The sequence below is a fragment of the Durio zibethinus genome, chromosome 6 (assembly GCF_047325235.1).
Source record: "Durio zibethinus cultivar Kanyao isolate XHJ-2024 chromosome 6, ASM4732523v1, whole genome shotgun sequence".
Lineage (NCBI taxonomy): Eukaryota > Viridiplantae > Streptophyta > Magnoliopsida > Malvales > Malvaceae > Durio > Durio zibethinus.
In genome coordinates, this window is record NC_143167.1 from 31,125,149 (window position 1) to 31,137,665 (window position 12,517).

General features: G+C 34.8%; 1 protein-coding gene and 1 pseudogene across 2 annotated transcripts; one reads left to right on the forward strand and one right to left on the reverse strand.

Annotated features, from left to right (window-relative positions):
* Positions 1-3,062: 3,062 nt before the first annotated feature.
* On the forward strand, positions 3,063-5,188 carry LOC111284287 (BTB/POZ domain-containing protein At2g24240 pseudogene; annotated as a pseudogene). Its single transcript, XR_016343063.1, has one exon. The product of XR_016343063.1 is annotated as a BTB/POZ domain-containing protein At2g24240 pseudogene (transcript).
* A 1,111-nt stretch (positions 5,189-6,299) lies between these two features.
* LOC111284286 (omega-6 fatty acid desaturase, chloroplastic-like) lies at positions 6,300-11,722 on the reverse strand. Its single transcript, XM_022872999.2, has 10 exons — positions 11,295-11,722; positions 11,156-11,210; positions 10,024-10,265; positions 9,409-9,552; positions 9,135-9,286; positions 8,386-8,508; positions 8,092-8,269; positions 7,308-7,426; positions 6,974-7,088; positions 6,300-6,643 (listed from the first exon to the last, which is right to left on the reverse strand). Exons 1-10 carry the CDS (start codon positions 11,331-11,333, stop codon positions 6,482-6,484), a joined length of 1,329 nt encoding a protein of 442 aa, XP_022728734.1. The 5' UTR covers positions 11,334-11,722; the 3' UTR covers positions 6,300-6,481.
* Positions 11,723-12,517: the final 795 nt, after the last annotated feature.

Consider the following 12,517-nt stretch of genomic DNA (forward strand, 5'->3'; position numbering starts at 1 on the left):
TAAATTCAAAATAAAACATAAATTTGATTTCTCTTGAGAATAAAAAGATTAATTATTTAAACGAATCTTAATGATTCAAAAAAGTATCTTTCTAATTAAAAAAAATGATATTTAATTGAAAAATATAATCAAATAATCACAAATTTAAGATTTAATTTTTATAAATAAAGTTGAAAGTATTCATTTGCATATGTTGAAGAATTAATAATTCATGAATTCTCTCTCTTTTGTTCTATTTTTTCACAAATAAAATAAAATTATTTTGAAATTATTTCTGTAAAAATTAATATTCAAAAATTGATATTTTCATTATCTTCTATAAATGTTTAGTAATTTGATATCACAAATACAATATAACATCAAATAAAATATCTTTGTACTTTTGAGATATTTCGGTTACATTATTTTTCGTATATCATAATTGGCATGAACGAATATTTGTAATATGTTTTGAAGTCAATTCTCTTTGTTCTTTGAAGATTTTATCTTAAGTTAAACCCAGGAAAACATATAAAGGGAAGATTACAACTGGAAATACAAATAAAATGATATCATAAACAAGTTCATGATAAAACAAGTTTGTGATAAAGCAATGCTTGATTTTCTAACATAAAATAATGAGTGCAAACATATTGAATTTAGTTCAGTAGTTAAATCACGTATTCTCTGTTACATGCTCAAAGAACAAAGATTGAATTCAATTTTTTTAAATATAAAACAAGATTAAAAATAATGAATATAAACATATTGCATTTAGTTCAGTAGTTAAATCATGAATTCTCTGTTATATGTTCAAAGAACAGAGATCGAATTCTATTTTTTAAATACGAAAACAAGATTAAACCCATACTATTAATCAACGAAGTTATTACGCATGGCTATATATAATTCGTTTTTCTTGGTTTGATATGTCATTCCTACAATTTCTTCATTGAGATTATGTTAACATTATTTACCTACGGATCAGATCCATGAATTATGTGTCTAAAAATAATGAAGAGCTAAGAAGGGAGAAAAAAAAAAAAAGTTCTTTGAAAGCATATTTTTCCGATTCGGAAGTCTTCAAGGTGCTTGATTGTTGGATTGATGTTGTTAATGTTCTCTCCAGGTGAACCCCAACAGGCCAGCATTGAGAACTGCTTTTTCGCTGAATGGGCTACTGACTTTTGCATGTGAACAAGTGCTTTTCCTCAGACAAATTGGGCCCAGACCATTATTGCTCAGCACAAAATCTGAATTCTGAAACATGCATGTAACGCACTTGCTTCCAAAAAAAAAGAGAAACCCAATTCTGAATGATAATTATTGTGAGTAAAAAAAAAAAAAAAAACATGTTAAGGAGTTGCAGTTTGGTTTTGTGACACTACAACAGAATTTCAGGAACATAGCTTGATAAAAGCAACAATGCTGGACCAGACCAGAACCAAAAACATTTCCTTCACATTAATCAAGGATTTCTTTTTAAACCTTCTGTATTTCTAACAAACCCCTCTTAAATTCTTGTTTTCATGCTTCTATTGAACTAGGTTGCCAAGCTTTTTTCCCATAACGAATTGATTGAATGTGTCAACTGACTCATTTTATTTTTCTAGAGTTGGTTCAAGGAAACCAACATATCAATTTTTGATAGGATAACTTCTCTAAATAGGAGTTTTGATTGGTTAAACAAATTTCAAACATTTCATTGAAATTCTTAAAAATGGTCATGATTTGTAGTGATTGGCTGATTGTAGTTTCTAGCAACTAAAAGCAGGACCAGACACAGGAATCAAACAGAACAGAAAGTTAAGACAGAGAACAGGGAGAATAACAGACAAGTAAAATAATTAACCGAAGTTTCTTTGAGTTTAAGATAGCTCCTTATCAACAAGCTAAAGTAAAGTTGATTGTCTTTTGACAGAAGCTTGAAAAATGTCGGCATCATCATTATAGAAATCTTGCTACGCATTTCTTGTCACAGTTGTTATTGTGTCATTTCCCCATAATTATGCATAGGAATAAAGCACAGAAGAAAACTAGATAATCATCGGCTATTGAAGGTTGCTTAATATGGAGTGAAATCTTTTAGAGACTGAATATTCATCCATGAATATATCCATTAATAAACCGAAAGCTCTATTTGCTTGAAATGATTGAAAGCCTTGAAGAATAAGGATTCAACTGACAGATAATCCCCGTCCCCTCCAAAAACCTCCATCACCCCCCCCCCCCCCCCAACCACAAAATGGGACACAAATTCAATTGAATGAATCTTCTAAATCTTAGAAAATAAGGGGGCTTGGCCCAACAGTTCATTAAACAATTATAAAACGACAATGTTTTCAACTTTCAAGAGAGTGCCTTGAAAGCATGAATATGAACAAAGAAGCAGCAAATTATGGAATTGATTTGTAGTAATTGCATCCAGCAAGCCTATCTGTGTGCCGGCCATGACCTGCAAGCAATGCAATCACACAAGAGATACAATAAACAATGTAAAAGTGAAATTTAATTGGAACGTATGATCAAGTGTAAGTATTTTCTTATAATAAAAAGTGGCGAGTTACATTACATAAAATTGTTCTTTATTTTAGAAGTTTTTTACGTAAATGATTTGAAAACTTATCCCCAAGCTTATCTTTATTGAGTTGATGATACAAATGCCAAACGACAAGAGCCCTTAGTAATAGTATGATTTAAAGAGTTGAATTAAGCTGGAAGTCTCAATTTGCGTGTCAATTTGATTGTTCTTCATATCACAATATGAAGCTCAAAATTAAATAATGGTGATAATAATAGAAAAAGAAAGAAATTAAGATAAAAAAGGTTGGTGTAAAGAGAGCAAGACACCCCACAAGACACGGTCTCTTCAGGCTAAAGATTTGAATAAAGCGGACTTCATTGACAGAGGGCCTTAACTAAACCCCAAGCTGAATTAACTATGGAAGACTTTTCTGGTGATATATCCACCGTTGGATCAATGGAAATTCCTTCTGATTTTGATAATTTGAAGCATCAACGGTGAAAACATGAAGAGGAAGCAAAAGCAAAGAACTGGACGGCATTAGAGACGACTTGATCTGCATGGGGCTCAACCACCGTCCCGAAGCAAAGAAAGTGTCAAAACTCAATAGGTTAAAGACTGACGTAAAAGAAGAGAGAGAAATATGGAGAAAACAATGCAAGAGAGGGAACTCAAAAAAAAAAAAGAAACTTAAAAGTGAATTTATTTGAAATTCAGACGCTCCAATTCTTCAATTCTACTTGACCAAATTCCACGAAATTCCAAACCCAGCTTTAAAAGCCTTGTCTTTCCAAAACCCAGATCACAATTTTCCTCAATTTGATTAAATTTGCCTCATTTAATTCACTTCCCCTGTTCTTATTCAACCGGAGCACCTCCTCTTATATAATCACTGTTAAAAAACTGAGCTTTTCCTTCATCTTTCAATTCCTATTGCTTCGTTGTTAGTCTCACCTATCTGTGGTTCCTCTTTTGATCTTAAATTATCTCTAAATCCTCCAAATTTGAGGAAATTCATCTCATTTTCTTTTCCCCGCGAATCCTCTGCCTTATCTTTTTCCAAACGCTCAATTCTCAGATCAAAATCCAAAATTTTCCTCTGTTTCTCTATCTAGGATTCTTCAAATTTTGACAAAAAATTGAATCATGGGAATCCAAAATGACATAGTCAAATTCAACGTTGGAGGCAGAATCTTTCAAACGACAGCTACAACACTCGCAAACGCTGGAAGGGATTCGTATTTCGGTGCATTATTTGACGACAATTGGGACTTACAACAACAACCAAACAATCGCCAAGAATTCTTTATCGATCGAAACCCCGACTGTTTCGCCGTCCTCCTCGATCTCCTCCGAACGGGCGATCTCTACATTCCTTACAATGTCCCTGAAAGGCTTCTTTACAAAGAAGCCATGTTTTATGGCTTAATTGACCATGTTCGTTCGGCTAAATGGGGTTCATTTGATGGTAACAGGTTAAAGCTATCTAAGTCAGTAACAGGGCAAGCCCCAGGGGATGGAACCGCCATCCGAGCTGGTCCAGATGGCGGCTGCTGTGTAGCTCATGGTAGCATGGTTCATGTTTTTGATTGGATGTTAGAAGAACACCCGCCAATCAATCTTGATTACCAGAGAGTCAACGACATTGGTTGGGTCAACGCTGAGCATGTTTTGATAAGTGCTTGTGAAAAGCTAGGGAGAGGAGATGGTGGGATGGGGCTGTTCAGTTCATCTACTGGAGATTTGAAATATAAGTTTAATGTTGTTCATGATAATCAAGTTAAGAGTTACACTGCTGGGGCTTTGAGTTTTAGTCCTGATTATAAGATTTTTGCAAGTTGTAAAGGGAGGAGCAATGAGTATGGGATTGGAGTTTGGGACCAAGTTACTGGTAAACAAATGGATTTCTTTTATGAGAGTCCTGGCTGGTCTCTTGGTGATGCTGATAAACTACAATGGTTGAATGCCAGTAAATGTTTGTTAGTTGCTACTTTGTTTCCTAGAAAGGATAACTGTTATATCAGTTTGCTTGATTTTAGAGAGAAGAGAATGGTTTGGTCTTGGTCTGATATTGGTGCTCCTTTTACCGTTGATGAGAAGAGGGTGAGAGATGCAATTGCAATGGAGGAATGTAACTCTGTTTGTGTAGTGAATGAGTATGAGGATTTGGGGTTCATTGATTTGAGGATCAGTGGGGGAAGTGTGAGATGGAGTTCCAGAAGTAGGTTGATGAAGGGGAAGATGCCGGATGAGCCTTGCTACCCGAAATTGGCATTGCATAATGGGCAGTTGTTTTCATCAATGAATGATTGTATTTCTGTGTTTTGTGGTCCTGATTGGGTGTTAACATCTAGGCTCCGAAGAAGTTATGGGGGTTCAATTTGTGATTTTTCAATAGGGGGTGATCGACTGTTTGCACTTCATAGCGAGGAAAATGTGTTTGATATATGGGAAACTCCACCGCCGGTTATGTGATTCAGGTCATGGGTTGATTACTATAGCAGTATTTTTTTTCTCGTTTTTAATATAGCAATCATTTCCTTTTTTAGGTAGTAGAACATAGAAGATGAACTTACAATTCCAACAAATATCATAGGTTAGGCAAAGATTACAGGGTGATATTTAAAGTCAGAGTTTTGTACAGAGCTTGCTTGCTATTTCAAAGAAATGAAATTGATTGCTAAACCACCACTAGCAGATAATATAGAAAGCCAGAGTCCTGAGATTTCAAAGTATTTGCTTATCATTACAGAGGAATGAAATTGATTGCTCAACAATCATACGTTAAAGTTTTCACTTCTAGAGATACAGATGAAATAATCTTTAGCAAAAGAGTCTAATTCATCAAATTGTTGTTATTTTTCCTCTTTTTTAACTGGCAAAAGGTAACTAAGATTTTCACTTCCTTTTCTTCTTCGGAATCAAACCACGATATCTTTTCCTCTTTTGGCCAAGTATTCATCAAGGTTTCCTTGCAACTTTTCATTTTATGAATCTCACAGGTCCAACGTTTGTGTTTGTGTTTGGTTAAAAAAAAAAAGAGATGCCTGTTCCATATGAGCCGTTGCAACTCTCTACTATCTTACAGGTTAGTGGCTAACTACTTTAGTTTCAGATGAGTTTCGGTTAGATACAATTTTAAATCTACATTCAATCTCGAGAGGCTTTTTCGGGTACATCAAATCTACTAATGATAACGCCAACCACAACAAACTCTGCTTCCTGCCTTCACTAGTCTTGGTCATTCGTGAACATGGTTCATCCACCAGTTGTTTACAAGTTCCAGACTCTGCTTATTTGGCTCAGTCTTGAAATACAGATTCAACTGATCTCCACCGTTGATGAATGTTAATCTCCTAAACGGGGAATAGATCCCAATTCAAATAGCCCCAAAGAGGGGAATATAATATCTCTTCTCTTTCTCTTACATAAATGAATAAAATATGGTATCTAGGATTAGGTTTGCAATTAGTTAGCACTTGAAGCTCAAATGTCCGGAACATATATTTAAATGAGACAATACTCTGGATGAAAATCACTGTCAGCCATAACGGCTACTGGTGCCAACCAATGTGATCCTAATCGTTTATGTTTTTCAGTGCTGCAGTATTTGTTTAAGCAACGTACTGACAGATTGGGTCAATCTAACCAAAAATGAGAAAATTTACAAAATCATTTTACAGCAAAGATTCTCTGAGGTTTAGATAGTTTAATAGGAATCAGTTTTTAAGGATCCGGTTCATCTAATGAGCAGACATCTTTCACCATAACAAATTACTGTATTGAAGATGGGAAATTTTCCAGGAAACATCCTCTATGTTACTTTCTTCTATTAAATAGTAAATGTTAAAAAAGAATGATTCACCATTCGAATGAACACTTATGAAACTGGAATAGCATACCTAATTTGACCCAAAATGTGGAGGCTAACATATATGGAAGAACTAAAAAGCAATGGACCCCTAGGTGTTAAAAGAATCAAGCATAATCAGGCATTACTCTTTTGAGAAATGTAATTGGAGAAGATTCTTCAGGGGCAAGTTCATCAAAAGCAATGTAATTTTGCTCCTTGTTGTAAACATGGCACATTGTCATTATTGTCTTCATCAAACGCCAATTCCACGTAGCCTCGTTCAGATACTGTCACCAACATAAACATGGAAAGAGAACATTCATTAGCATCTTCTGAGGAAGTTAGTATATGAACGCTATGTTGTTCTAAAACTCATTTTAAAAAGTGTCACTTGACTTTTTGTATGATTTTGTTTTTCTTTTTAAAACTCTCTCTCTCTGTTTTTTTCCTTCCAACTTGCATTTTTATTATTCAGTACACCCTTCACCTCCTTTTTGAAGAATTTCTTCCTTTTCTTTTCTGGTAATCATACATCAAAATTTCATTATAGATAATCTAACATCCAGAAGAAGATAAGGTTGATTAACTATGTAAAACCAAAATACTGCTTGTCATACCGGTCCCCAATTCTCTTGAATAGACTTATGGGCTGCTCGCAGATTATAGCTTGGTATCCTTGAAGAAATATGATGGGGAATGTGAACATTGATATCATGGCAGAGGATCTCAATCCTGTCAAATATATAAAACTCAGCATTTTTCCAGAGCCTTCAAGGAAACAGAACCAGAGGAAATAAACAAGATGTTGAGTGAAAGAATAAGGAAAAGCTGTCCAATAAATATGATATCTGATAAAGATAACTCTACCACCTAGTTTAGTCAGCTTCCATAAGACATGATGGCTAGTCAAATAGAAGATCAATAGAAGAGCAAGAAAAGTAATATATGTACCAACGAGGGTAATCGCAATGCACTGTTCCATTCAGCTGAGCCTGAGCTGCATTCCATTCATCTGAAGATTTGAAGGGTATATGAGGAGCAGTGTGATGCACCATTGTGAAAGTACTCATCTGTCAAATTTAAAGAAACCAAAATTTCTCAGAAACAAAAATAGATAAGTTTTATCTCCATAATCAAATCACTCACACTCAGAAGAAGCCAAAGATTGGCAATCTATGGTGAATCAACTCTTAACAAAAGATGCAAAGATATGAAGTTATTAGAGGCAGACATTATACAAAGAACTATTACTAATAGATCAGCAAACTGAAGGTCACATAAAAATTAAGAAAAAAGAGGGAAAATTGGGAAAAATAAATCTTGGATTTGAATGCATGTGTCATTTTTCATGTAATTAAGTGTAAGCCAATCATGTCTAATGACCTCTCACTTTTGTTTCAGTACAACAAAGAAGTAAAAGCTCACTGCTCTTGCATGATTGAAAGTTGAAACACCCCATGAAGAGCATATTATCACTATTTTTATGAGAAATGGTAAACGAAATTATAGAAAACACGCACTTCAGACAGTGGGTTTCAAGAATGCTTCGGCCAATATTTGACCACAAGAAATATGATCATTTTTCCACATGATTAAATAGCATTAGAAGCTAATTAAGGTCCATCAGACTTATATAGAGTTGTACAGAGTATCAAATCTTATCCAACAATATTTGCCTGATAACGATGTTTAAACTCATAAAATATAACTATATGACACTAGGGAATAACATTACCCAAAAGTGATAGCCCAACCATGGCATTAGCCAAAACTTAATCCATCCCATGATTCCTGTCTTATAGATGATCAGTGGCCATCCGATTGCCATAAATGCAAAAACACAAGCCAAACTGATCTTCACCCTTTTGACTTCGTTCAGTCTGAACTTGTTCACATCAAAGTGCCAGATCAACCTATACAGCAAATATGTATATGTCAAATTAAGAAGGGTAAGATAGTGGAAATGAGACATGCTAACTATTAATGATAAATGTGGACACTAAGGTCCAAAAAAAAAATAATTGCATACCAGTGAGCTATGGACATCCAAGGCCGAAATGGGCCATACCCAAAGATAATTGCCTTGCGTAAAAAAGGAGAAGTCTCAAACTCTTCTTCCCAAACCGGGTGCCAAGCAGTATCTTCAGCTAGCCTACAGATATGAATAAAGAACAAAATTTTAAAAGTTAAGATTACTAATAAAAGAAATATAATTCAATGGAAGTAAAGAACCAGCATGATTACAATGTATGAAAGAGCAAAATGGTGGAATTTAAATGCAGAAGCTTAAGGCAGACTTGCCACCAAAGCAACAATATCAAACAAATTGGGTAGAAAATCAAGAGTTTACACTACATATATAAGGGTAACATGACTGAAAAAGGAGCTAATCTTCCCAAAGGGGTAGGGGAGTCCACTCTAAGAAAGAAATCTAGCACATATACAGCAAAACTGCTGAATCTCCCGTATTGTATGTGTTCCTGTGTATAACCAGTGATATCAAATGATAGATCGAGAAGCAACATTCTCCACTTAATCATTTAAAAAATGACAGAATTTTCAGATCAGTAACTAGGGAAAACTCTCATAGAAATTTATTCTACATAGTCTATATGTTCATTAATTGAAATATTAGAGAAAAAATTTAACGTTCTGCAGAAGAAAGTGCATTTCAAGATGCTGACACCATAGCAAGGTACAGTCCAAGTAAAGTCATTGATACTAACAAAATAGGTTTTATTACAAAAAATAAATAAAATAATAAAATATCATACATACATGTTTGTCTTTGCATGATGCCTGTCATGCTTAAAACGCCATGGCTCATATGGGTATATTAGTGGTAGAAAGGCCAGAGTTCCCACAATGTCTTCCAACAATTTGTTTTTCGAAAATGATTTGTGAGCACAATCATGGCCTATAACAAAGAACTAAAGAAATGGGAGGGGAAAAAGGAAAAGAAAAGTTGGCATAGATGTATATTGAATGTGCTTTCATAATAAATAAATTGGTAATATTAAAAATAACATGAAGAGACTGTAAAGAAACTTACCCCAGTTATTGATGTCCCTGTGTATGCCCAAGCCAAAGGAAGTAGATACCATGGGGCTTTTGAAATCATGAAGATCCCCAATGCATAGGAAGTGACAGATATTAAAACTGAAGTCCATGCTTTGACATCATCAATCTCGAACACCTTAGAAGAAAATTTGGGAAAAAAAAGAGAAATAAGTAAAGAGATTCATAGTAAATAATAGCATTTACATAATTCAAGTTCATAACTTCACCTCCGTAAAAAACCAATACAAATATTCAACCTTAAAGTTTTTTCTTTGTTCAGTTCAAAGTATCATAATAAGCATACAGAAATAAAACATCCTTAAACACCCTGATCCACTATTCTGTAAAAGCAAAATTATTTTATGATATTTAACAGCTGACATCTGGCTATGAGCACATATCTCCAAACATGAAAGAATGAGAAAATGTACAACTGTTTAATAAAATTAGTTCATTACACAATCTTGCTCATACAGATAATCATATGGCCTAAAAGTTCACCCAGCAGTGGGTCCAAAATGGCAAAATGTTATACTTGGAACCAAATTCAGGGAAAGTGATCTGATCTGAACAAGTTGGATGCATGAGGCAACTATAAAAAAGTTACCTTTTTTGGAAGGGTGTCTATAACATCCTTTAATGTAACATTATCAGGAAGTGGTTCTCCAATTTGCCTGAAGCCATATGTTTCTGCTAACTGTTTTCCGTACTCAGTACTGTCTGCTGAAGATGGTGTTACTGGAACTGCGACAGCTTGTATGACCTTAGTCCTTTTCATGGGAATTAAACCCTTTTTATGATTAATTCCCTTGAGGGGAAGGCTTTCCCACTTCAAATGACTGCTACTTGCTATTGAAAGAAAAAGGCATTAAAAAGCTGTAATACTGAAATTACATGGAATAATAGCACATGAAATTCATACTACACTATATGCTAATCATACATAGGCGAAGGCTAAAAACTCAGAAGTTGCACAAGATTATTGTGCATACAAACTGAAAGGACAATCATCAACTATGAAACCATTGGGCTTAATGGCATTTAGCTCCAGACGCTTATGTCATATCTGAGATAAATAGTTCTCATAATATAGTTTTATCGCAAGATTCTTCACATGGGATATGATGGATTAAAAAAACTAGCCACCTGTCTACTTGAAGTTCTTTCAATTAACCATTGCTCTGCACTGTTGCAAGTATAAGGTAAGTTCTAAGAAGTTAGAGAAAAAGGTTTTTATTTACAATAGAGAGCATCTACTTAGTGGTTTAATTGTTGCCGATTTGGTTGATAAGGTACCCCATGTCCTTTTTTGCAGCTTAGTTACTGTAAGTTTGTAACCAAAATGTTGACATAACATGCGTATGTACCTTGAGACTTGTTCTAAACCTTCTGGTAGCACTTCTAATTGTTTGTTATACTGTAGCTTCATATTCACGCAGTGAACATTCATTCTTCTTATTTTTCTAATTATCAGAATCAGAGATACTTATAATTCTGATGCAAGAGACTAGACAAAGTATTCAAAGCTTTTTTTTATCAATTAACTAGAAATTGAATTACCATATTCAACAGGCAATGCAACTCAAAACAAGAACTGCGAAAAACACCAACTTAAGAAATACATCAAAATAACAAAACCCAAATCACCGAATGAGCCTAAAACCTTATTGCGTAGACAATAGCTCAAATTTCTCGAGCTTAATAGAAAATATTAAAGAGAGAGAAAGAAAATTGAATACCTGCAGATGAATGGGTAGCAATTCTTTGACTCCTAATTGGCCTTTGAGTAGGACCCTGAAAATCAAACCAATAAAGCAAAAAGATTTAGAGGTAAAACAAAGAAAGATTACCGTTTTATACAGAAAAAACAGAGCATACCAAGCAAAGGAACATAGAATCTGAGATTTTGCAAGCCATGGGAACAGAAATGCAGAAAGCAGCCAGCTTCTTAGCACCCCTTCTTTCCCTTCCCTTCTTAGAGGGTCTTAGATGAGTGTGAAGAGAATAGAAGTGAAGAGAAAGAGGAAGATAGGCCTTTTAAGCCAGACAAACTAAACTAGGGGCAAAAGAGAGAGCCCTCGAAAATACTCCGAACCTCTCCAATAGAAATTAAATCAATTGATAACAACTGCTGCAAAGTTCACACTTTTGTGGTCTGCGTGTCTCTTGCTCTCTGACTGTCTCTTTTGTGGATAGCAATCAACGATTCCACGGGTCATTCCCCATTCATGGCTATTATTTGTTTATCATTCACGGCTTCTTGGAATTTTTTTTTTTTTTTGGGATGTATGAAATGGGGTTTTAATAATTTACTGAAATATGTATTGTTATATTTATATTAAAAAAAGTGCTGCCATATATGGTTAAGTTCTCGCCGGCAGTTTTTCAAAGAATCAGATAGTCATTAGCCGTACGTTTTGTTTTAGTCAAAGAAATCCTTAAGTCCCATATTGGTAGGGGAAGATTTTCTTTCCCTCGGCCCAGGCCTAACTCATTGAAAGCATGAATTCCGTGATAAATTTGCTCCATCGTTACTTCCCGAGGGTTAATCCTTTCTCATTCAACTACCGACCCATTTTGAACTCGAGCCATCGAAAAAAGGGGAAGAGCCCAAGTGGAGTACTTTGATACACATTTTCGATCTTTCCATCAACCAATTAAATGAAGGAGAGTAACGCGGTTACTGTTTTGTTTTGTGTCAAAAGTTGACTGCCGTCCTTAACTGATCCCATTGGAGTTGGAGATAAGGTTCGGGAACAAGAGTAAGATCATATGATCCCCAGGAATTGACGAATCCATCAGGTGGTTTTAGACGTCAAAAATCAAAAGTAATTGGCTATCAAAGTATAATAGGCGTCTGACAATTAAGAAGAAATGTATATCAAAGTTCTTTTAACAAAAAATCAAGGTAGCAGATGACTGGATAAGAGCTTAAGCCTAATTATTGTGCGATCGTCTTTTTTATGTTTAACTGTTCATGTCATATTTTAAGATGTTTTAAAACCTTCCAACAAACAATCCTCGTATTTAGCACCGTGTAGCTCACTACGAGTATACTCCCATATTTTGGTTAAGGCCAAGGCCCGAAGCTAGAGCCTTCT